Source organism: Cryptosporidium bovis (assembly GCF_009768925.1).
Source record: "Cryptosporidium bovis isolate 45015 chromosome Unknown contig_15, whole genome shotgun sequence".
Classification (NCBI taxonomy): Eukaryota; Apicomplexa; class Conoidasida; order Eucoccidiorida; family Cryptosporidiidae; genus Cryptosporidium; species Cryptosporidium bovis.
Genome location: NW_027125046.1, coordinates 18,959 through 41,786, shown reverse-complemented (window position 1 = coordinate 41,786; position 22,828 = coordinate 18,959). Strand labels below are relative to the sequence as shown.

At 30.9% G+C, this 22,828-nt stretch overlaps 7 protein-coding genes across 7 annotated transcripts; 4 read left to right on the top strand and 3 right to left on the bottom strand.

The window, feature by feature from the left end:
- Positions 1-21: 21 nt before the first annotated feature.
- Positions 22-4,818, bottom strand: FG379_000677 (uncharacterized protein; the record flags this gene model as incomplete). Its single annotated transcript, XM_067326087.1, has 1 exon — positions 22-4,818. The coding sequence occupies one exon, from the start codon at positions 4,816-4,818 to the stop codon at positions 22-24; it is 4,797 nt and encodes a 1,598-aa protein (XP_067182340.1).
- Positions 4,819-5,352: 534 nt separating this feature from the next.
- Positions 5,353-8,040, top strand: FG379_000676 (uncharacterized protein; the record flags this gene model as incomplete). The annotated part of the gene is made up of 3 exons (XM_067326086.1): positions 5,353-5,629; positions 5,675-5,767; positions 5,813-8,040. The coding sequence occupies 3 exons, from the start codon at positions 5,353-5,355 to the stop codon at positions 8,038-8,040; spliced, it is 2,598 nt and encodes an 865-aa protein (XP_067182339.1).
- Positions 8,041-8,247: 207 nt separating this feature from the next.
- Positions 8,248-10,263, bottom strand: FG379_000675 (uncharacterized protein; the record flags this gene model as incomplete). Its single annotated transcript, XM_067326085.1, has 1 exon — positions 8,248-10,263. One exon carries the CDS (start codon positions 10,261-10,263, stop codon positions 8,248-8,250), a length of 2,016 nt encoding a protein of 671 aa, XP_067182338.1.
- A 50-nt stretch (positions 10,264-10,313) lies between these two features.
- On the top strand, positions 10,314-11,303 carry FG379_000674 (uncharacterized protein; the record flags this gene model as incomplete). The annotated part of the gene is made up of 1 exon (XM_067326084.1): positions 10,314-11,303. The coding sequence occupies one exon, from the start codon at positions 10,314-10,316 to the stop codon at positions 11,301-11,303; it is 990 nt and encodes a 329-aa protein (XP_067182337.1).
- A 1,041-nt stretch (positions 11,304-12,344) lies between these two features.
- On the top strand, positions 12,345-13,466 carry FG379_000673 (having 3 CCCH RNA binding domains involved in RNA metabolism; the record flags this gene model as incomplete). The annotated part of the gene is made up of 1 exon (XM_067326083.1): positions 12,345-13,466. The coding sequence occupies one exon, from the start codon at positions 12,345-12,347 to the stop codon at positions 13,464-13,466; it is 1,122 nt and encodes a 373-aa protein (XP_067182336.1).
- Positions 13,467-13,641: 175 nt separating this feature from the next.
- FG379_000672 (uncharacterized protein) lies at positions 13,642-15,688 on the bottom strand (the record flags this gene model as incomplete). The annotated part of the gene is made up of 11 exons (XM_067326082.1): positions 13,642-13,713; positions 13,785-14,065; positions 14,116-14,181; positions 14,232-14,442; positions 14,498-14,691; positions 14,866-15,001; positions 15,050-15,106; positions 15,150-15,276; positions 15,327-15,439; positions 15,486-15,555; positions 15,606-15,688. 11 exons carry the CDS (start codon positions 15,686-15,688, stop codon positions 13,642-13,644), a joined length of 1,410 nt encoding a protein of 469 aa, XP_067182335.1.
- Positions 15,689-15,763: 75 nt separating this feature from the next.
- FG379_000671 (uncharacterized protein) lies at positions 15,764-22,246 on the top strand (the record flags this gene model as incomplete). Its single annotated transcript, XM_067326081.1, has 1 exon — positions 15,764-22,246. The coding sequence occupies one exon, from the start codon at positions 15,764-15,766 to the stop codon at positions 22,244-22,246; it is 6,483 nt and encodes a 2,160-aa protein (XP_067182334.1).
- Positions 22,247-22,828: the final 582 nt, after the last annotated feature.

The window sequence follows — 22,828 nt, the reverse complement described above, 5'->3', positions numbered from 1 at the left end:
TAAGATGTTGTAAAAAAAAAGCTATTCATCCTCATCATCTTTAAGATTTTTATTTATATCGTATAGTGCATCTCTTACATTCTGGAAGCTTGAAAGTCTAATTTGATACTCTTTTCTCATTTGGTTCAGTTCAATTTCTAGTTTTTCTTTCTCCTTTTTTAACTCTTCAACCTTTCTGGGTGATGTTAACTTTGTTTCTGGATAGCTGAATCCCGTTAATTCAGTACCATTTAATTCTTCATCTATTTGCTTGATCCTATCAACTTTTTCAGCCTGAGATATTAAAAAATTGAGCGTCCTTTCGTAGTGGTCATGTCTTTTTTTTCTGAAGATTCTCATTTTTTGTTCAAATTTCATAAGCTGACCTGCCACTCTTTCTGGAGCATGTATCCAATCTATATCTCTTTTAAATTGTAATGCGCGATCCTTTTGCTGTTGAAGAATGATATGCTTTTCAAGTATCATTGGCCTTGTCTTTCTAATTTCCTCCCTCGTGACCCTGTCACGCTCTTTCACAAAAGTTTCTCTCATTCTATCTTTGTTTTGAGGAGAGGCAAACCTGAAGGCAGCGGTTGATTGTTGGAGCTCCCAATTTGCAGAAACTTCTCTTGCAGCTTCATGCAATCTGATTCTTCCTTCTCTTATTTGTTCGTCTAATATGTTTAGTCTCGTAGATAATTCTTGTTCAAAGATAGAATTAGCATCCTCAAGCCTCTTCTGAACTAATTTCAAAACTTTTTCGTCGTAACTAGGTTGCCTTTCATCTTCGAACTTCCCTTTTTCGTTAAGGGAAACTCCAGTTCCAGTTATCGATAGTAAATTAGTTACTTTCGATTCCATATTCTGTTTTGTAACAGGAATCATTCCAAACTTTTGGTGCATTAGATTGTCAAGTGAATTCCTCATTTCAGCACATTCCATTAAAATTTCTTCTTTTTTTTCGATATAAAAGTGTTTCATCTTTAATAGTCCCCATCTTGATTGAATAAAATTCCATTCCAAAATACTAATTTCACTATAAAGCGTTCCATCGTCAATTGTACCTTCTGATTCAAATGATTCTATTGACGTAAGTAAATTCAAATCAAATGATTCAAACCGGTGTATGTTATCCATATCGTTTTCACGAATATGTTCGTTATATACTCCAACGTTGAACAAATTAACTTTCAACTTTTCCTTAAATTTTTTTATTTCGGTAACTGCAGGGTCAGGAATTTCATCTTTTAGAGAATCACTCTCGGATCTATAAGTCAATAACTTTAGATCATCCCTAAGCCTTTTTTCATACTCGGAAATCAACTTTTTGTTTTTTTCATTCAACCATATATTTGCTTCTATCAACCCCTCGTTTTTTTTAATTCTTTCAGAGAGTGCATTTTTTAAATTTGTGATTTCAAAGTACTTTATATCTCTATCAAGCTGCATTTGTGAAATTTCATTTTTTTTTTGAAGAATACTTATGTCCTTGCTGATATTTTGTTCCAGTAACCTTGAGTTTATTCTCAAAGTATTTATTTTTTCTGCGTAATTCCTTGACATGTCTGATTCGACAATAGTATCTAACTCATTTCTTTTTTGTCTGAGGTCATTCATCAGTTTAAGGATTCTTTTCATTTCCTCTGTTGATAACTCAATTGCTTCATTAGTTTCCTTTAGAAACTGCTGATAATATGGATGATTTATTTGTAGTTGCGATTGACGAAATTGTTGCCTTGTAATAAGTTCTACATGACGGTTGTACTCATCGTTTAGAAAAATGTATGTATCTTGCATGTCTTTTATACGTAACTCCCATTGAATGGAGTACTCAATTGAATATGTACTATCCCACATTTCATTCAGGTCTGCAAGACGTTTGTTAACAACATTTTCTATTACAAGTAATTGCCTTGCTAACTTCTGACCCTCTGAATCGAAATGAGATACCATGTTATTTTTTTCCTCCTGGAGTCTGACAATTAAAGTTTTTCTATCATTTAATTCCTTATCACTAATTTTTTGTGGAATTATAGGATACAAGCCTTTACTTCCTAGTGTACTTATTTTATTCCAAATTTTACGTGGAAGGATTCTATATAAATGCCTTTCGAATAATTGCCTTCGCCTAAGATGAGTATTTTTTAAATTTTGAATTTTGTATTGATAATCCAAACGTTTATTATACTCCTCCATTTTTGATTGTATGTATATATTTTCTTTTTCCTCTAGATCTTGTTCCCAATTCATCATACTGACCATTGTTAGTGAATTAACAAGCTCAACTCTATGAGATATTGCTGTATAATCTAGTGCTTGATGAACAAAATTCATTATTTCAATTTCAGATTCTGTAATTTTGCGGTTGCTATTGCTAACTTGGTACATCAAATCACTCCACTCCGTTCTCATAGCAAGCACATCTGTTGAATATTGATCAATGAGATCAAGAATTGCCTCCTTTTTCTTATTTGAATGGATAGTTTCATCTTGAGTAACTATCAATAGGACAAGTTCCTTAAATGACTCCTCGATTTCAATGAGTTGTTGAAACTGCCTCCTCGAACTTTTGTCCAATTTTTCTCTTACTATTCTATTTTCTGTCATTATACCCTGCAATTGGTTCCACTTATCCAATTTGTAGGCACCATTTGTTTGTTCCTCAGATCGTTTATCTTCAATATTTTTTAGTCTTTCTTCGACAATTTCTATTTCCTCTTGTTGATAGCTATCACTACTTTCAGTTAAGGAATTAATTTCATCAGCTGGTGCTCCTTCAGACAATTCTTTAATTGTAGCTATCCTAATTTCAGGTCTTTCATATGAAACGGATTTACAAAATGACCTAATATGCTGTATAATGTGGTTTGGTTGACATTTTATCTTGAGTCCCGGCCAAATTTTATTTTTTCCATTTTTTTGTGATATTTTGTTTTCATCGATCATCATCATTATTGCTTTTGAACAATTTTCTACCAATTTCGTGTCATCACCATATTCGAAATAGTCAGGACAACGAAATTCTGGTGAATCCATGTCAATTAAATTAATGATTTCATCATCCAAAGAAGCCTGAATAATATTGAACCACTCTACTAACCTCCCCATATATCTTTGAGCAGTAGACTTACAGAATTTCATTATTCCGTGTACCTTGTCTGGACCTAGTTGCAATTTATATAATGGAAGGTCACTTCCTGGATATTTTTCTACTCCCAATGTCATTAATGCACTCCTGCAATTGTATATGTATGACCTTATTTTTCCAGTTATTTCTATTGTTCCTTCAGTTGGCTTAGTAGTGAAAGAAATAGGTATTGAATGTTTTGGTAAATCATTGCTATAAACTAAGGGGTTCGGTGTACTTGCAGTTTCTACTAAAAAGAGCCATTGTAACCTTTCATCATTGACTTCATTTGAAAATCCTTTAAGCAATTCATCTATTATCTTACCGTCAACACCACCTTCTTCCCAAGATTTTTTCCTTCTTAAAATTTTATTATGTCGCTTTTTTTGTAACTCTTTATCTTGCTTGCCATAAAGTTTTTGATAAACCATATAACAAAAGGCCTCAACTTGTTCCTTTCTATCGTTTGAATCATTACCACTGATTACTATATTGTTTTTATTATTTTCATTGTAACCATAATACGTAACCCCATCCTCAGAGAGATATTCATCATACGCTAAGACTCTTATTGCTCTCCTGCAATACTGAATGAATTTTTTTTCAATTCCATTACTATATTTAAACACTTGAGGTATCTTCAATTTCATTATTTCTCTATTATTCTCCCTAATTTGGATTGGGGAAGTTGGATCATTCATAAAATTAATTATTGCACTCCATTCATCTTCTAGTAATGGGACTGGAAATCCCACACTTTTTATTTCGACTTCTGGGAGTCTATTGATTCTTTTCACTTCTATTTCTAAACTGTTTATGAAAGATTCAACTACACTTCCTGGTAGTTTATTTAATATCTCTATTATACTATCAATATCCTTGGATCTAAAAAAAGATAGTGTCTTATTTTGAATTGACTTAGGTAATTGTGAAACTGAAATCCCGAGAATAGGTAGGTCTTCTTTGACATCTTCCAATACTGATTTTAAAATGGATATTAATACTTTTGGTGGTTTTAACCTAATTTTATCAGGCTTATAATATTCCCTTCCTTTGTTATTTTTGTCATATCCAAAGTGATAATTTTTGGCTTCAGAATTTGTCTCTGGAAGCATTTTGATATCTTTTGATTCTTCAGTTGAAGATTCATAGAGAGGGAGTTCCGGTTTTGATGAAAAGCTAGTTTCATCAGGTATTGAGCTATCAACTTTTTTTATGTATTTTCCAGGATATAAATCTTCGACTAATGACTTTTCCATTATCTGTTTGCTCTCCTTCACTTCATCTCGTGGAATTAGAGTAGGCGTTGAATCAACAAAAGTTGTTATATTTTGAAATTTGGAAACAGTTTGTTCACAAAAATTGTCAATTATTTCTGAAATTTTGTTTATATTTGAAAATTTGAATCTGTACCTTCTTTTATTCCTTGGAAGATGAATCTCCAACAAACTATTTATCGCAGTAACGCAATTTTCCTTGTATATCTTTATTTTATCAATTTTGTCCGGTGCATACTTTGTTTCTCCATTTGCAAAAAAACCACCTGGAACACTAACAGGAAAATTATCACATCTTATGTTTGGATTTGATTTTATTGAAGAGGTTATAAATTTCCATTGTTCTTCGGGACTATCGAAGAAAGATAAGTCAGAAGAATAGGCAACATTAAGAATAGTATAAAAAAACAATAAAAAGAGTAACCAAATTACCATATTACTCTCATCTATAAGTACATTTACATATAAGTTCGTGTTCTAAATATTTTATTGACTTTTTTTTATATTAGTAAATTGGTTTTGATGCACAAAGTCACATGGAATATTAGATCCATTTAATGGCGGTAACAATACTTTTTTTTTCAAAATAAATTCACTTTCACTTGAAGATAAGGACCATGTGATTCATTTTTCAATATGAATCGGTTGTCTCAGATCACTTTTATTAGATGAAATGTTTACTGATATTAGGCATGTAAAATATTTGATCTGGACAAAATTGACGTTATTTCATATGCGTTTAAAATATTCATTTAGGTGATAACATTGATATTTACAATTAAAAAGATAAATATATTAATTGAATTAATGTTAAGTCGGATTTCCTATTTCTTTTTTTTTCTCCCAGATTTTTGCGAGCGGTGCATATTGTGAGTAGTAAATGCATATTAACATTAAAAAAATTTTGTTATTCACTTAGAATTGATAATATCAACAGTATTTATGAGAATTTTCCCATATAGATAAATAATGTTCCAAATAAATGTGGGAACTTTTACTGCCTGTTGTATCTTTGTCTATTTGCTACTCTTGAATGTGAAATATATGGTTGAAGCTAGAGATTCATTAGATAAAATTGCAAAAAAATTTTTTGTCAACAATGATAAGCCTCAATGGCAGCGTACGCAAGCACCAAGGGAAGAAATTGCAATAGTTTGTCATTTACTTTCACTCGGGCCAATTGAATGTCAAAAATATGCTGAAAGAGAATCTGATGGAGCCAATCCTGGGCATGAAGATTATTTGGGTAAGTAGTCTTTTTTTTTTTTCTTAAGTATTTAAACTTTGACAGGGTTGTTCATTCAATATGGAATGTTTGGAGCAGTTGCATTTGCACATTTAAAACCAGGTTCTCAAAACAATCCACTCATATCAAACATAGAAGGTAAGTTAAAACAAAATAAAGAAAGAAATGTTTACAAAATATTAGTCTTGAATAGAGTTGAAAAACAAAAAATATCAGAAGTTATAAGGCTGTTTAAGGTACCCAAAAAGATTAAAAATATACAACTAGTTGAAAATTGTATTTTTGATGTAAACACACAAACCTTTAAACTCATTAATGAAACAAAAGGTAACTGGAATAATATTAATACAGGGACCCCTACAAATATTGCGTTAAAAATATCATTTCACAGTAGTTATACAAGAGAATTATTTTACACTTCAATGCTCTCAAAACAAAAATACCCAATTATTCCTGCAAAAACATACGGTCGTGGAAGGATTCAGATCACTCCAAGAACTTATTGCTTTAGAAATGAACAAAATGTTGTATTTAACGGAATCTTAATAACTGAAAAAATAGAAGGAGTTACATTACAAACGCTGTTGAGATGGCTAACCTCATATGACTATTTAAACTGGATATCATCTTCAAAAAGTATTAAGGAGCTTCAAAAAAGACTGGATAATCGTGCAGAAATCCTTTGGAATCTAATTCACTCATTTTTTTCAACACTCACTTCATTTTATATTCATTCTGAGTTTGGGTATCTAGTACATTGTGACCTTAACACAGGTAATATTCAAATTGCGAATACCGGTTTTAGGATAAACAATTCTAACTACCAGGAGAATGTTGATTCATTAATTAAGTTGACTCCACTAAATATAAAAATACTTGACTTTGGTACTACAAAAAGCACCATTGAAGTTAATGTCCGCAACTTGAAGTGTAGTTTACCAAATGATATGTGGAGAATTAAACTTATTGTTACCCGACTTTTCAAGTTGGACGAAACGACACATCCTAACTTGCAAGGTTGGACAATTGAATTCCAGAATGAAAATATGGATCAATCTAATAGTATTAAAAGAAGTAAAATCCAAACCCATATGAAATCTTTGGAGTCATTTAGAGAAGAGTTAATCTTTAACAATGACTTTAAAAACTCAATAAACCTTAATAGTACATTTGAATCAATTATTGATGGTTTAGATTCTATATGTGATATAACTGTTAACCATATAACAAAATTTAAGGAGCGAGCAATGTTTGTAGTAAACATAGATAGAAATTATATGTCGTGCAGCCCACTTGATCCAAGTAATGCTAGAGTTGAACCGATTCGTGCATACAATCCAGATATTCTCGGAAAACTTCAGAGCACTCTTTTCCCAGAAAAGTCTGCATCTATTAAAAAGTTAATTAAAGAACAAAAACAGGATTCTGTTACAAATGTTAAAGCACTGGATAGTGTTAGAAAGGCAAAAGATCCTAACACTAATATATCTAACCAAAAAGATAAAACAGATTTAATAGTAGCTGATAAACAAATTGTGCAAGGTGGATTCTCCCCAAATGGTATACATGGGATTGGTATTGCAACTCTCAGTAACTCGAACAACCAAGTAATAGAAAGTAACATTGGTGGATATAAGGCAGTAAGGCCAGACTCTAATGTGGTTGCATCTAGTATAGGTATATTCCTTGAAAACCAAAACGAGGAGCAAACAGAGAGGCCAATGTTTATTGAAGATAACAAAATAGAACAAGAGAAAATAAATAAAATAACTTCATTAAAGCAAGTTTGTAGTTACGTTGAACAATCAAAGTCTAGGGAGGTTAGAAAATGGCTGAATAGGTTAAAGATGAAAAACTCTGTATTAAGAGATATAACAGTAGATATTCTCAACTCTGTAAATAGAGCGGATAAAATAATTCAAGACATAATAACAGAAATAAATAAAAAAACCCAGCAATCTTCCTCTGTTCAGGAAAAATTGAATAACTATCAAGTTAACCGTTCTAAGTTACTTTATATTGCGAAGTCGTGCCCCATCACCTTAAGCAAAATTGACGAGGAAAACAGCGAAGCAACTGAAAAAGTTAATATTGGAATAATAGCATTCGAAAATGAAAGACAGAGAATTCTAAAGAGATGTGAAGACTTGAAAAATTTCGTTCCAAAAAATGATGCAGATTCAATTAAAGTTTCAATGAAGACAAATGAAATCATTGAAAGGGGTAAGTCACTTCTTCAATACCGTTTTCACATAAATGGTGCTTTGAAGTGCGCATTCGAGTTACTACACAAGGGAGTTAGAAGGGTACAACGCCTTGTAGAACTATCTCAAGAATCTATGAAGGGCGACTTGCCACTCGAAGAAAATTTAGAGTTACTATTAGATAAAATAGCAGAGTATAGAGCTTAGTTTAGGGCTAATGCTTGATAATATATATTTGTTATTAAGTGAGTTTATTATTCCATCTGATTCATTTTCTGTTCCATAACAATGGCCATGCGTCAAAATAAGTAATAATCATATATAAAAATAAGAGATTGTTACCATAGTAATGGGTTTTCTTCGGTGTTTATTTTGGTGATTTTGTGCCTAAATGAAAATATTGTGTTCAACGAATTACTTCCAATTTTTAGGAATTATACTGCTCTTGATATAGTTTTTCAGTGCAATGAAACAGTCAATTGCGAGTTCCTTTAGATTAAAAGATGAGGTTCTGACATCAATTTCATAATGAGTGTACCATGGCAAAAGCGATAAGAAAAATATAAAGATTGGGTCAGAATTCAATGAGAGTGTCCCAAATGGAAGACCTTGAGAATTAGTATTTGGAGAAAGTTCATTATCCTCATTCCTGAAATATACTGGTAAAGTTGGGTTTTCAGAAAATTCTGAAATAGACACATCCACATATCTGAAAATATTGAACCTGCTTTTCATCAGCATACTTCTACGATTATTGACGAAGATTTCAACATTTCGTTCTTCAGCCTCATTTTCTGTTAATAATTTACATAAGTGACTAGAACAAAAATGAAGCCATTTTAGATTGGAAGGCTTTTTCCAGAGAACAAAACATTTTTCAATGTTTGCTTCTACAAGCAATTTTCCAGCAAGTAAGTACGGGTACTGATTAAAATTAGTATTCTCTGAAATGCCCACGTGATTTGATTTATTCAGTAGATTTATGCAAAATATATTAATTTCATTCCATGTTAAGTTGTAGTCGTGAGTCTTTAGTTCATAAAAATTCCTATCTAGCTTTTTAATAAAAAATAAAATGAATTCAGGAAATAATAATAAAGACTGTAATAAAAATATACTACAAGCTTGTAAATTATTTGAGTTATATTCTGTATTCAAAATTTGATCCATGTTAATTGATTGAATTTGTTCAATGAAGCTATCCAAATATTTCAAGTCATTGTTAAACTCCCTTTTTATGTACTTTGTATAAAGTGATAAGGGAATCCCAAATGAAAAGTTTGGAAGAATATAGTAAAGTGGAATATTTATTCGGTTGTTACAATTAATAAATGATGATGAATCATTGTCAATTAGACTAGCGTTCCATGTACATAAGTCATAGAATTGAGACAAGTAGCAATCATTAATATCGATAAAAACGTCCAGAGAAGATGATGAAATAGCAAAGAAATCAATGTGTAGAAGTGAGTGGAAACGGTCGTGAGGAATATCCATGGATATGAGAAGAATACAGTATTCAAGTGCAGTGCGAAACAAACCTCTAAACCCAAGGTAGTTCATGTAATAACCTATTGTAATATAAATGTCTCTGCTTTCAATCTCACTTGAATTAATATGAGTCTTTGGGCGACCTTTAAAATAGGTGAATGGGGAAAAAGATGGATTGAGTGATGATTCAAGTACGTACATTGCTTTTTGAAGATAGTTAAAAGCATTTTCATGTTCGTTTCTCAACATACTAATTTCTGCAAGCTTGACCAAACCTCTAAAGAAAAATGGATTTCTTTCCATAAAAACGAATATATCATCCAACAGCATTGAATTTACAAGTACGTCAAATATCTCTTTTTTTTTTAGGTATTCAATATCAAATGAAATGGTGAACTCATTTTTTTCTTCAGAATAATTCATTATTATTCCCGATTCATTCCTATTTAAATGCGGCCATTTAGGGTCACCTTTTAAGAAGTAGCGTTTCATGTTCAGGTATCTATTCTTTGAGGATGAACTCTTTTGGTTAAGATTCTTTCTAACTATCTTGCTCCCAAATATTGAACTTATCTCATTATCGCAGTCAAAGGAGGATTTGTCCATTCTTAGGCAACATCCTTTTAAATTTTCGCCCAATGCATGTTGTGAACTCTTCTGCTGTTTTACATTGTTTCTTGCTGATTTCTTGGGGTTACTTTTGTAATTCTTTTTTTGAATAGGATGCAAAATATATTCCTCATCACACTTAATCTGTTCAATTGATGGGTCATCACTATCATCATCACTTGAAGCTAAAAAGTTAAATTTTGATTTGTTTATGATTTTTGAAGCTTCATGGTCAGAATCATCGTACATATTTTCGGCATAGTTGACACTTGATTCAACAATTGAATCACTTGTCCCTTTAACTATTTTTTTATATTGTCTCGCAACCATCCTTTAAACTAGTAAAGCGGTAGCATCTTTTTTCCTTATAAAAAGTTTCAATGAAGCGTAAATATACACAAAATAATTCTCAGATTAGTCACTCAGACTACTATAGTAATAACAATGTACCTAGTTCAAGAAGTAATATCAATTTTTATAATAATGTAAATGAACATATTCAAAATTCAAAACTAGATAGAGGAAATAAGGGATCTCTTTATAACGGTGGTTTATTTATGTATACGAATAAACAAAATAGGACTGATATTGAGTTCCAAACAAGAAAAACAAATAATTCAACAAAAAGATGTGCAAATTCAGTTTTTTCTCAAAGGAATAATTTGGACTCCCAAAGGCTGAAAGAGGATTTTACAAGCCAAAATGAAAGAAGGGTCAGAAAAACTACAACCGAAATTGATTTAAGAGAGAGTTCAAATACAAAGTCACATATAGATAATAGTCAGAATTCTGAACAGAAGAAGATCGTTGAATTAAACAAGAACTTGACTCCAGTTGAAGGTTGTGTTTTGGAAGGCATAAGGTCTCAGATAACAAGCAGTCAAATGGGGAGGCAGGAACTTGTTTCACTAGCAAGGTCGATCATCAGCTTATTGAATATTAAGGAAGGCAATAATAACGAGATACTTTCTGAAAAAACTCAGTGTATGTTACATCTTGATCTCCTAGAACTTCGAGCAAGGAAAATCAGTAAAGTTATAGAGATTCATTCATCTGAGAAGTCATTCCATTCGGAACTTATTCATGAACTCGAGAGAATCGTGGATATTCAGGTGAATAACATCAAGGCTCTCATGGCAGACAAAATTTCCAAAGAAAGCGATATGCAGTCATTTTGGAGTAAATGTGAAAGTCTGTCAGAGAAAATAAACTCGATGCAAAAAAAAAAAGATATAGAGGATGAAATAAAAGGCGAAAAGCTGAAATGCAAGAAAGTTGAACTTGAAATTTCAAAAAAGAAAGCCAGTTTTGAAGATAAACTAAAAATAATTGATGGAGTCTGTGGTATGGTTACCAGTTTATCTTCATAATAAAGTTTAGTCACTTTTCCTATGAATTCGTCCATTATGTAATTTTCTGATTTCCTGTAGATGTTATTTGTGATAATTAGTACTTATTTTTACACTCCTCGAACAGGCATACTTTATAGTTTGATTCTGAGTTACATCGTTTTTGGTGTATTTACTGCAGTTTTACATACTTGAAAAGTAACTTAACCTGCTGCAATATTTGTATAGTATTCGTGATATCTTCTTATTGTTTTAGTTCAAAGTGGATTCACGATGAAAACGTTCAGGACCAGAAGTTGGCCCAACATGTTGAATAGAAATCTGCTTACAGATTTATTCCACATGCAACGCCTTCGAGCTATGTTTGTGACACAAGTCTCCAATAATATATCGAAACAACATCAAGAAATAAATAGTTTGTAGGTAACAAGAGGAAATAAAGGTATTTCTCTACCAAGTCAGTGAAACCCATTGAGGTGTTTAAAAAAGGTTTGATGATCATTCATGAAACCGCCTTATCCGGGAGAAATACCGGTATTTAACTTTTGAAGGAATTGAAATGGAGAAAGCTACCGCAGATATTTTCAAACCTTCAAAAGATACAAAAAAAAACTGCCCCCATTCCTAACAAGAATTATCAGCAGCGAAAGTATCGTTATGGAAAGAGATGAAAAGGCATATTTCTTTATGGGTTAGGAAATATTTTGTGCATGCCATTATTCTATTAAATAATTCCTCGTTAATTTATTAATTGTACATTATTTCATCGTTATACCTCCCGAAGAAGCGTACTGTCTACAAACGATACTCCAAAAAAAAAATATCGTTTTAACGACAATTAATTTTCTGTCGTAAATCTTGGCTGGAGCGATAGTGGGGGTGAAGGAGTTTTATGTTTATGAAGACAAAACATGTCTAACAATTCTACTATAATTTTTCAACCATATTCTTTGATCTTCGTTCACTTTACGCTGTTTATTAGGAATTACGTTAGGTTTTAAGTAAATTGAAATTTTTGATTTTTCTTTCTCTATTTTTATTAATTACCATTATATAGTAAACATGGCAAATGCTTTGTTGAGCATAGAGGAACTAACTAGATTTCGAACTAAACTCTGCAAAAGAAGTCTCAAAGATGGCTGTGACTTTGGACCACTACGTTGCCAATATTCCCACAATGTTTATTGGCCCAGAAGATGCCCGTTCTATCTTTCAGATCCTTCTGCTCTGAGATACATACCAGATATTTGTCCGGATATCACTATACTAGATCAGTCCTCCGGAAAAGTTGTAAGCATGTGCAATAGAGGTGGGTATTGCCCTTTTGCACACTCGATGGAAGAAGTTATTTATCATCCCTTACGATACAAAACTGAAGTATGCACTGCTTTTCAGAAAGGTGAATGTAAGATATACTATTGCCACTTAATACACGGACTTGCAGAAAGAAGACCTGAAAAAAATTACACGCTTCCTTTCACAAAAGGAGTTGATTTAACTAAATATCCGAATGTTACCTTGGTTGATAGGACATCTTCAGAGGTGAGTAATATGAAGAATACGGGATTTACACAAAATCAGTTTAAAACTAGGGAATTTATTGAGCCGGATATCTTCTATAACATTTATTTTGATGGTAACAAAAAAAAGGAACTACCATTAACAAATACAATGAATAGTAATAATTCACATTTTCCGTCTTTTTTTGATTTCAGAGTTAAATCAGGATTGTTCCCAAATTCAGATAAAACAGACTATAGTTGGAATAACTCTCTAGACTCTACATATAATTCGTACCTACTTGACCCTGATCCTTGCTCTGAAATTAAGAGCCTTGTTTTTAAGTGGCGAAGGATTATTGAAAATCCGGAGCTACATTTGAGTAACTTTAATTTTAATAGTAGTGAATATTGGGAAACTGCTTCTGATGGTCTGAAAGAAATAATAGGCATAATAAATACTCTCAAAACTATATACTGTAAAAAGTATTATGATATTAAGGCTTTCGATAGTGAAATCAAATTTAGGGGTGAGACGGAAGTCAAACAGTCAAATTATAGTTCTTCAATATTATGCAGAAAAAACAATATCACTCTTATTGGTGGAGACCAGGAAATAAATAAATGCACTGTTTCGACAGAAAATTCAAATGATTCGTTATTACAACCTCAATTACAATTCTAGAGAATATTTTTCAGTACTGTTTAATAATTTATTTAGGCAATAGTGGCAGAGATTCATAATCAAATCCTATTTTTTTATACATAGTTAAGTCTTTCGTTTTGCCTCGGAATGGAACTTACCTGTAACGTTTTCTTTGATATATTTAATTGTTGATTTACACCTAATAGAAATGTTTTCATTTATGTTCTTGATTGAATCTAATAAATTGCAGGCCCTTATACTCTCCAAAAAGTCCTGGATTTTCGACCTTAAAATTGATGTTCTCGACTTCAAGATCCCTGGAATTTTGATTGAGATACAATTAAAGATATTATTTACAATTTCCATGAATTTACAGATAATATTGAAGTAAGTTTCTTTTATCTTACTTAGTATGTATTCCTTTTTTAATACTTTGGTAATTCGCCCAAATAAAGGACATATACTGTCAAATATTAATAACAGAAGTTTCTTAGCTTTAAGTGTCACATGTAGTTCCGATATTAAATCAATGTTAAAAGACGGTAATGAGTATATTAGATCCATCATTCTTGAGTAAAAGAGAGCCAGCATTAGCATCAATATTATCAGAAGTTGAAAACTTAGCACGATTGATGTTCCTAAAATTTGTTAGGTTTGACATAATTGAAAGTAAGGGAAAAAAACTAACCAATAAATAAACCTGGGGCAGTACGCTTGCATGTGTTACTCTCAGAGATGGCAATAAAACCACCAACTGAATAAAGTGATAACAATTAAAAATAAAATTTAGGTTATTAACCTTACCATCGTGAATAACTACCAAAGTAGGAATGAGAATGAATAAACCAATATTTATCCATGACCAAAGTGATTCTTTTTTATAAGAAGGAAGCTCATAGTATTTAAATGCCTTTGTGATTATATCTCTTTGAGATGGAACGAATGAAATAATTGAACACAATAATGCCATAAATAGTGAAAGTAATGCAGAAAGACCGTTCACTTCATCAAGGTTCTTATGTATCAAACGTGATTAACATATACTAAGCTTAAAATGTATAAAAACGTACCTTGTCACAGACCGAATTAATATTTACTTGAAGGACTGCCAGAGCAATTAATGAAACTGCTAAAAAACTACCAAAACCAAAGTATAATACTTTTGCAACTTCATCTGTCACTGTACTAGGTAAATTTGTATCGCAAACAGGTGCAATTGTCGGGCTGGCTGGTGCAGTAGGTTTCTGCTCATTCAACTGCTTTACTTTAAAGAACATTTCTAAATACCAAATTCTATTATTTCAGATAAATAAATTCAATTTCAAGTTTTAAAAAATTCATGCACATGCAAACTAAAGCCTACAGGCAGCATTAAAAAAAATACATGCAAACTCACATGTCAGCATGAATTTGTGATTTTTAAATTATTGTAAATTACAACAGGACTTGTTGGTTTTTTTTGAAGTCTTAAACAATTTTTTTGAATAATCGGACAGGTCTTGACTTTTTTGAAGCAAAATATCAATATTTTCACCTCTATCTAATAGAGACCTTAATGAAATATGCATTGCCTCCTTGAAAATTGTTATAGAAGTTAGAAAAGAGAAAAGGAATGAACTTACTGATGCCTTCTCAACTTTCATTTGTGACTCAAAAATAGCGTCCGAGAAAAGTGGATTCTAAAGAGAAGTTTTCATAACTATCGAATATTTTTTTACTTACTTTGTATTTTCTTAGGTAATCTTGCATTTCTTTTATGTGAATTTGTTCTTTTATATCAGCTATTTCGATATTTAAGTAACTTTTGTATAAGTCACTATACAATTCATTAATACAAGAAAATGCGGACCTACTTTATTTATAAAATGAATAACAAAGTAATTGAAGGCAGAAAATTACCTTGAAGGATATTCTCTATCACATGCAATTAATATTGTAGTACCGTCAACCCATTTAAAAGAAAAAATAAGGAACTTGTCATGGGAAATGATTTCTCTTTTCCCAACATCCAACTATTAAAAAAATTAGAATAAAAATATACACTTAATATTGACTTACCTTAGGCGTTATTGATTTCACAATAAAAGTTAATATTTCCTTAATTGCGTTACGCTCAAGAAATGCAAAACTGGCATTTGTTAAAAGTGTAAAAAAAATGTAAACTTGAACAAGTCATACCTTGATAGATTAAAGCAAGATGAAATAAGTTTGACATCTCCATTATATGTATCCTTACAAATAAAAATAGAAAATATTTTCATTTTAAGTTCGAAGGCGAATGATTTAAATTGACGCGCTCTAAGGTTCTTTATAAATAACAATATAAAGGTATTGAAATGGAAAAGAAGGTGGATATTATTTGTCAACATCCATTAGGAATTATTCCGTGTAAAGATGACCCTGACATTTACAATGTATTATCGCTTAGTAGTGATCAGAGAATCGTCGATATGCTTTTTTTTGAGTGTTCATGCCCAAGAAAAGATAGGTCATTGTGCTCTCATATTAGGGCAATAGCACATAAGTTTCGTAACAGGTACAGTCATGAATTGTTTAGCATTTTTAAACTGATAAATGAAACAAATGTGAAGAATTCTCTATCAAATTGCGTGGACAAGGCTGAAAATCACCAGATTCTTTTGCTACGGTCTGTAAACAGGCATTTCAAATTGAATGATATATTGGATGTGACAGAGTTAAATTGTTCCAAGTTCAAGAAAAAGCACAAAAGAGTTATTATTTCTATATTAAAAGCATTGAGTTCCATTTCGTGGAGACATTATTTAATAAAGACTGAAAGTCAGACCTTTTTTAATTCAATTAAAAATTCGCAATTGGCAAGGGACAACATTTCTCTCGAAAAATTATTAGAATCAATTAATTTATTACTTTCTAAGATTAGTAATAAAGAATATTCTTCTCCAGTAGAGTTTTTTTTGGATTTGGAAAAATTGTCACTAAATGAGGTAGAAGTGAAAAAACAAATATCTTTTGTTAATTTTCTTCTAAGATTAATCAAAGGTAACGAGCTAACTGCAAAAAATAAAGATATCATTATAAGAAATATTGTTAAGGTTCTGAACACCAATGATGTTGATCTTGTATTGAGTGTTAACAAACTCAATTTTGGAACGAAAAAGAGCGAGAATGTTAATTTTTCGAGGTTTATACAAAAAGTTGCAAGAATTTTGAAGCGATATCAAATGACGGGTAACCAAGAGTTCAGCTTGGATATGGATTTAATTTTATTCGAGGTATTCGGAGTTTCACTAGAGTTTATTGGTATTGAAAATAAAATGATACTTGATAAATTAGTGGTTTCAAGGAATAACTCTTTTAATCCACTTATTATCGATGCCATAACACTTAAGTTGCAGGGTAAGACTCGAAATGAACCTGGAATACATGAAATAAGCAATGTTTCCAAGGATGATGTAATAAATATAATATATTCTGCGCCAATATTGATCAATTTATATGATTATTTACTTTGGTTCTCTACAGGCAAGAACGTTATTTTCGGCGATCTCGGAGATTTTATTGAGGATATGATGGAATTGGAGAAATTAGTCGATTTTTTTTTTGTCAGATTTTCTTACTCAAATAGAATATTTTGCAGGGATGCAATCGAATCCTCTTTATTCGATAATAAAATATGTATTTATAAAATTAAAAAACCGAATAATGGGAGGAATATCACGGTATATAATTATTATTCTAGCATGGTTAGATCTATTATAAACTGTGATGCGAAGAATACCATTAATTATTTCATTGGTGGTTGTGTTCAGGGGAATAGTCTGAATGGTTTTACTTCATTTTTTACGGAAGAGCAATTTCTAAATGATATTACTGAGAATGAAGGACTGGTTTTGGGGTTCGATAAATTTTTTATTTCAATTCTAGAGATTTGCCCACCAATATTTATGATAGATGTTTGGGAACATGTTATTTATCCATTGAAGAATATTGTACCACTGAACGAAGAGGGACTTGAATTATTATTACTGAAACTTTTTGAAAAATCTTCATGGTTCCCGTTAAATAATCTCATACAAATCATCCCAAATTACGTGCTGAAGGACCTAAAACACAAAATATACAATATTGACGCCACAATTGATGATTTAACAATTGAACAGAGTATATTTAAGAACGTATTTTTCCCTTTGAATTTCGAGTCAATAGAAGATGAAACTCATATCGATGTTGGTACTTGTCAAAAATGTATTTCTAAAAAAGTTAATGAATTAGAAAGAAGTTCATTTATATCTTACATACAACGTAAAAGGTTTGGATTTTCAAGCTTATGTCCTGAAATCATTGCAAATTTTTCCAAGATTATCGAACAATCTTGCAAAAATTTATCTTTGAATTTGTATTCGGAAATACAACATTATGTCTGCGAGTTGATTCAAAACGCCGATGATAATGAATACTGTTCTTGCATTGGAAAGTTGCCATCAATCGTGTTTGTTTACTATCCAGATGGTGTATTAATACTCAATAATGAAGTAGGGTTTAGTGAAAATGATATTGAATCTGTATGTAACATAGGTAATAGCTCGAAGAAATCATATAAAAAAATAGGTCGTTTTGGTATTGGTTTTAAGAGCGTATTTTCAATTACAGATACTCCATATATTTTTAGTAATGGTTTTAATATAAAATTTAATTCTAAATCAAATAGTGGTGCCTATATTTTTCCGGAATGGGTTAATGATGACATTAATTCTATTGTTCCATTACATACTCAACAATCAAATTTCGAGTTTGAATTTTCACATTATCAAACAAAAATTTGGCTTCCTTCCAAAAGTTCATTTAAAGAGCTAAGGAAGGCGGAAGTTGAGGATGACTTACTTCTTTTTACAAATAATCTGAAAAAGATTAAAATCGTCGATAAGAATAATGTTACTATTATTACAAAACATGAAAAAAACACTTCGGACGAATTAATATTAACAAAAATAAGGAGAAAAATTTATTTATCTGATTTATCAGATGGAAAAAAGAGAAGGTCGAGAGAGACTGAAAGTGAAACAATAAGAAAATTTCTAATTGTTAGATTTAATCTGGAGAAATACTACGAAAACAAACCAAAAATACTATCTGACTCAAACAGGAGCCCAATAATATCAATAGGTGTTGAATTGTCTAAGGACAATAACTCATTTGATGGCATATGCATCACAAATAATGCAAAGGTATATTCCTTTTTGCCAATTAAAGAGTTTGGATTTAAATTTTTGATTAATGCCGACTTTGAATTAACAACTTCTAGGGAGTCTATTTCTAATGACTCAAAGTGGAATAATTTTGTCCGAGACAATATTACGAATGCTGTATTGTCGTCAATACAAATATGGTGTGATCTGGATAATTTTCCATTGTTAAAAAAATCATTCATTAATTTATTACCTTCAAAGAATGATCTTATTGATCCATTTTTTTCACCAATAGTAAATGAAATCATTAAAGGACTGTATTTTAGAAAATATGTATTTACTGTGAATGGCACTCTAACATTTCCAAGGAATTCTGTGTTTATAGACAAAACAAAGTCATCATACAAATATTTTTTGAAATTATTCCCAAATATTAATGAACTTTCATACTTACTAACTAGATACTGTGGAAGACAACTCATACACAACTATTTAATTGATACTAGGCAAAGGTTAGTCTTACAGGATTTAGGAGTACATGAATTTAATGTGGGAATGTTAGTTGACATCTTACACGGTTTAATTCGTGATTTTTCATACTTTGGTAGAAGCAATAAATGGTACTTCAATTTATTTCTCCTCCTCGAGGACCACATTGCAAATACTAACGATTCGGATAAATTTAAATTAAAATTACAGCAATTACCGATGCTAATAACTGATAATGACCAATATGTTGAATACTTAAAACCAGAAACAAACAAAAAACAATTATTTCTATCGAATAATAACTTTACAAGCATACCAAAACTTGATATATACTTTGTGAAAAATGAATTTCTGAATGAATTAAGAGATTATTCTGAAAATGAACTGTCTTACAATAAAGTCATTAATTTTATTAATTTCATTGGCCCATATTATATAGAATCTTCAGAATATATTAATATTATCCTGGAAAATTTATCAAAGGTAGAATTGAACCCAGATGAATTAATTTATTATACAGCAATGGTTGCTAAGGTTGCAATTAAAAATCAGGAGGTTGTTTCGAAAGAAGTACTTGTTGTAAATTCAGATGATCGAATATTACCTCTCTCAAAGTCATTTGTATTGTTTAATGAAGATTCGAAACCGAATATATCTGATAATATCACTGAATTATTTAATTTTGATCCTTGTATCAGCTGCTCATACACAATTTTTTTTGAAACACTGAGTCCGAAGTATATTGAATATGGTAGTAAACAAATGTGGAATACATTTTTCTCTTTATTTGGATTGTCAGTGATACCTTTTTGTTTCAATGAATTGAAAGTAAATAAGAATAACATCTCTAATGTAGTAGAAATATACAAAAAATATTGTTTATTTGATTATGCTACACTTGAAGTGCACATAAAAAATTTAAATGAAGTAATTAAGGATAATGGAGAAACATACGACTATTTTTGCTCAGGAATAGATGTTTTATCTTCCTTAATGAATGAACTTGAAGGTAAACACAGTAATAACACTACCTTGAAACACTTATTACTGTCAACTAGTTGCAATTTATACAATTTATTTCAAAATCATTGGGATGTAATCAAAGTTTTTTGGAAATTAAAGGGTTTAAATTTTAATTATAAATCATTTGCTTGCCTTCAGTTTACAAATTACCCTCTTTTCGCCTCAGTATCAATTTTTCAGAATAAATTCATATTCAAAGGTCTTTCTCCTTCCAGGAAATTGACTATCTTTCAAACGATTGATATTATTGAAGTAATTTCAAGAGTTGTTAATTTTCTATATATTCACCCAAAAGATAATATTGACTTGCTCATTGTTGAAAAGGCATTAGATATATATATTAACATAGATATTGATTATCTACTGTTATTATTAAATTCCATTAGAAATAAGAACACAGATTATATTAATCTTATTAACAAGGATAAATTTGATATTGATGATTATCTTCATTTAATTGATGGAATTGTTCATTTACTAAGGGGGAAAAAAATACGATGTATTTTCAACCGAGACGATCTTATTTTTCCATTTGAAAAGAACAAAAAAGTAATTTGGAAATCTTTGAATGACTTATTTTGGGAAGATGACAGAAAAATAATTCCTGATGAGTTTTCACTCTCATTTGTATTTAAAAATACATATGGCCTTAGTTCTTCTTTACACGATTTATTTAATTTCTTTGTTAAACAACATCAAGTCTCATGGAAACCAACTGACAGACATATTATTTTGTGGCTCCGTAGTCTATTCGATAATAATGATTTAATTTCTACTTCCTCAAACGAATTATATACGTATTCAAGTGCTATTTCAAAGTTAATTAATTTCAAATTTGACAAGATTAGATCCATTCTCCACATACCAGTTTTTGTAAAAGATTCAGAGCACTTTAAATGGATAAAATACGATTACATCAAGAAAAATAAGAATGAATTTTTGTTCTCTAGCTCACCTTATTTTTATTATTTATTTCATTGTAAACAATTTTCCGCGAAAAATATAATTTGGTCACCTTACTTCTCGTTGTTCATCAGGTCCGATTACATTCCAGATTACACCGGAATTTGGTTTGGTGGTTGGAACTCTCTTTTTTCTCAAAATGTGACAATTAACGTAAGTGAGATAAAGACTTGTACAAGTAGCAGTGGGAGTTTATTTTACTCGGATTTTATTTCGAAATTTCTTGGGCCTCTTTTTGAAGAATTCATGAGAAATGGAACAAATGTGGTTTCCAAAAAAGATTGGAGGAGGTTAATAGATGGCAAAATAAATATTTTAAATTCTAATTTAAATATGAAGTTCCTGTCATTTACATTTGAATCTAAGAGTTTCTTTGATAGTGAAACGAAGTCATTATACTCTATTCACCCTTCAAAAATAACTTCAAACCAAGAAAGGAGGGACATAGTATTAAGTCTACTTCTATTTGTTAATTCGTTTTTTGAGGAAAGTTATCTGAATTTGAATTGCTTTATAATTGCAAATAATATTTTAAATTTATTTGATAATTTAAATACGATCGATCAAGTGAATATTGAAAAAAGTCTGAATAAATGTATTAAAAAACTGGAGTATGATTTAAATGAGTGTAAGATAGATATTGATTACTTATTGTTTCCAGATTATTATACTGATAAAGAACAAAGGGTATTGGGAGTTAGAGAATTCAGTAGTAATAAATCTAGGTTTGAGGCGGACAGAGGCGGAATTAAAACCATTCTAAAAGAAATAGGTAGAAAGGGAGAGGAGCTAGGATATCATTACTTACTAAATAAATATGAGAGTCAAGTAAGACAAGGACAACTCGTAATATTTTGGGTCAATGAGAATGAAGAGACAGGATTGCCGTATGATTTATTAATGACTTTCACTAACCCTGAAAATGGGTCAGAGGGTTACAAAATCTATATTGAGGTTAAATCATCATCTAACAGAAACAAAGACAACTTTCACATCACCAGTAATGAGTGGGAATTTGCCGAACGTCACAGTGATTACTGGATCCTATTAATTTCGGGCGTAAGACTCAATGACTCGAATGAAGGTGTTGTATATAAAATCATTAAAAATCCACATGGGAAATGGAAGGCAGGAGGTCTACAAATGATACTTTCAACTAGCAATGAACTAAAATAAAAAAGGGACAATAACCTTACGTCTGAGGATAACGTAAGAATTTTTGAAGTGCTCCAGATACCAGTTATGAGTTCTTACAGCATTTATAGACATACATAATACAATGTAGGCAAGTGCGGCCATGACATGTACATATTTAAAATCAATAAATACATCGAAAAATAATGAGGTGTATATACATATTTCACAGAGGTAGTGCGGGGAGCTTACATATTTAAATAGCATGCCATATGGGATTCCATACTTCAACCCTTTATTTCTTCTGATGTCAGATAGAGCAATGTGACTTTCAATCTGCAATGCTGAGAAAAGAACAAAGAGAGAAAACTGATAGATTGCAGTCTTTCTTGATAATTCCGGAATCGAATATATCATTGTTGGTATGGCAATATAATATGACAGGCCATACAAATACACAAAAACGTTCATTTCACTGTATTCTGTATTGTGAATGCAAATAATTTTTTCCTCAAGATATCTTCTAAGTACGTGTACTAGGAATAGAATAGTTCTGTAACTAGTTGGCTTAATATAGATAAAACAAAGTGTAGTAAATATACCCACAAGATAAAAATGTGAAAA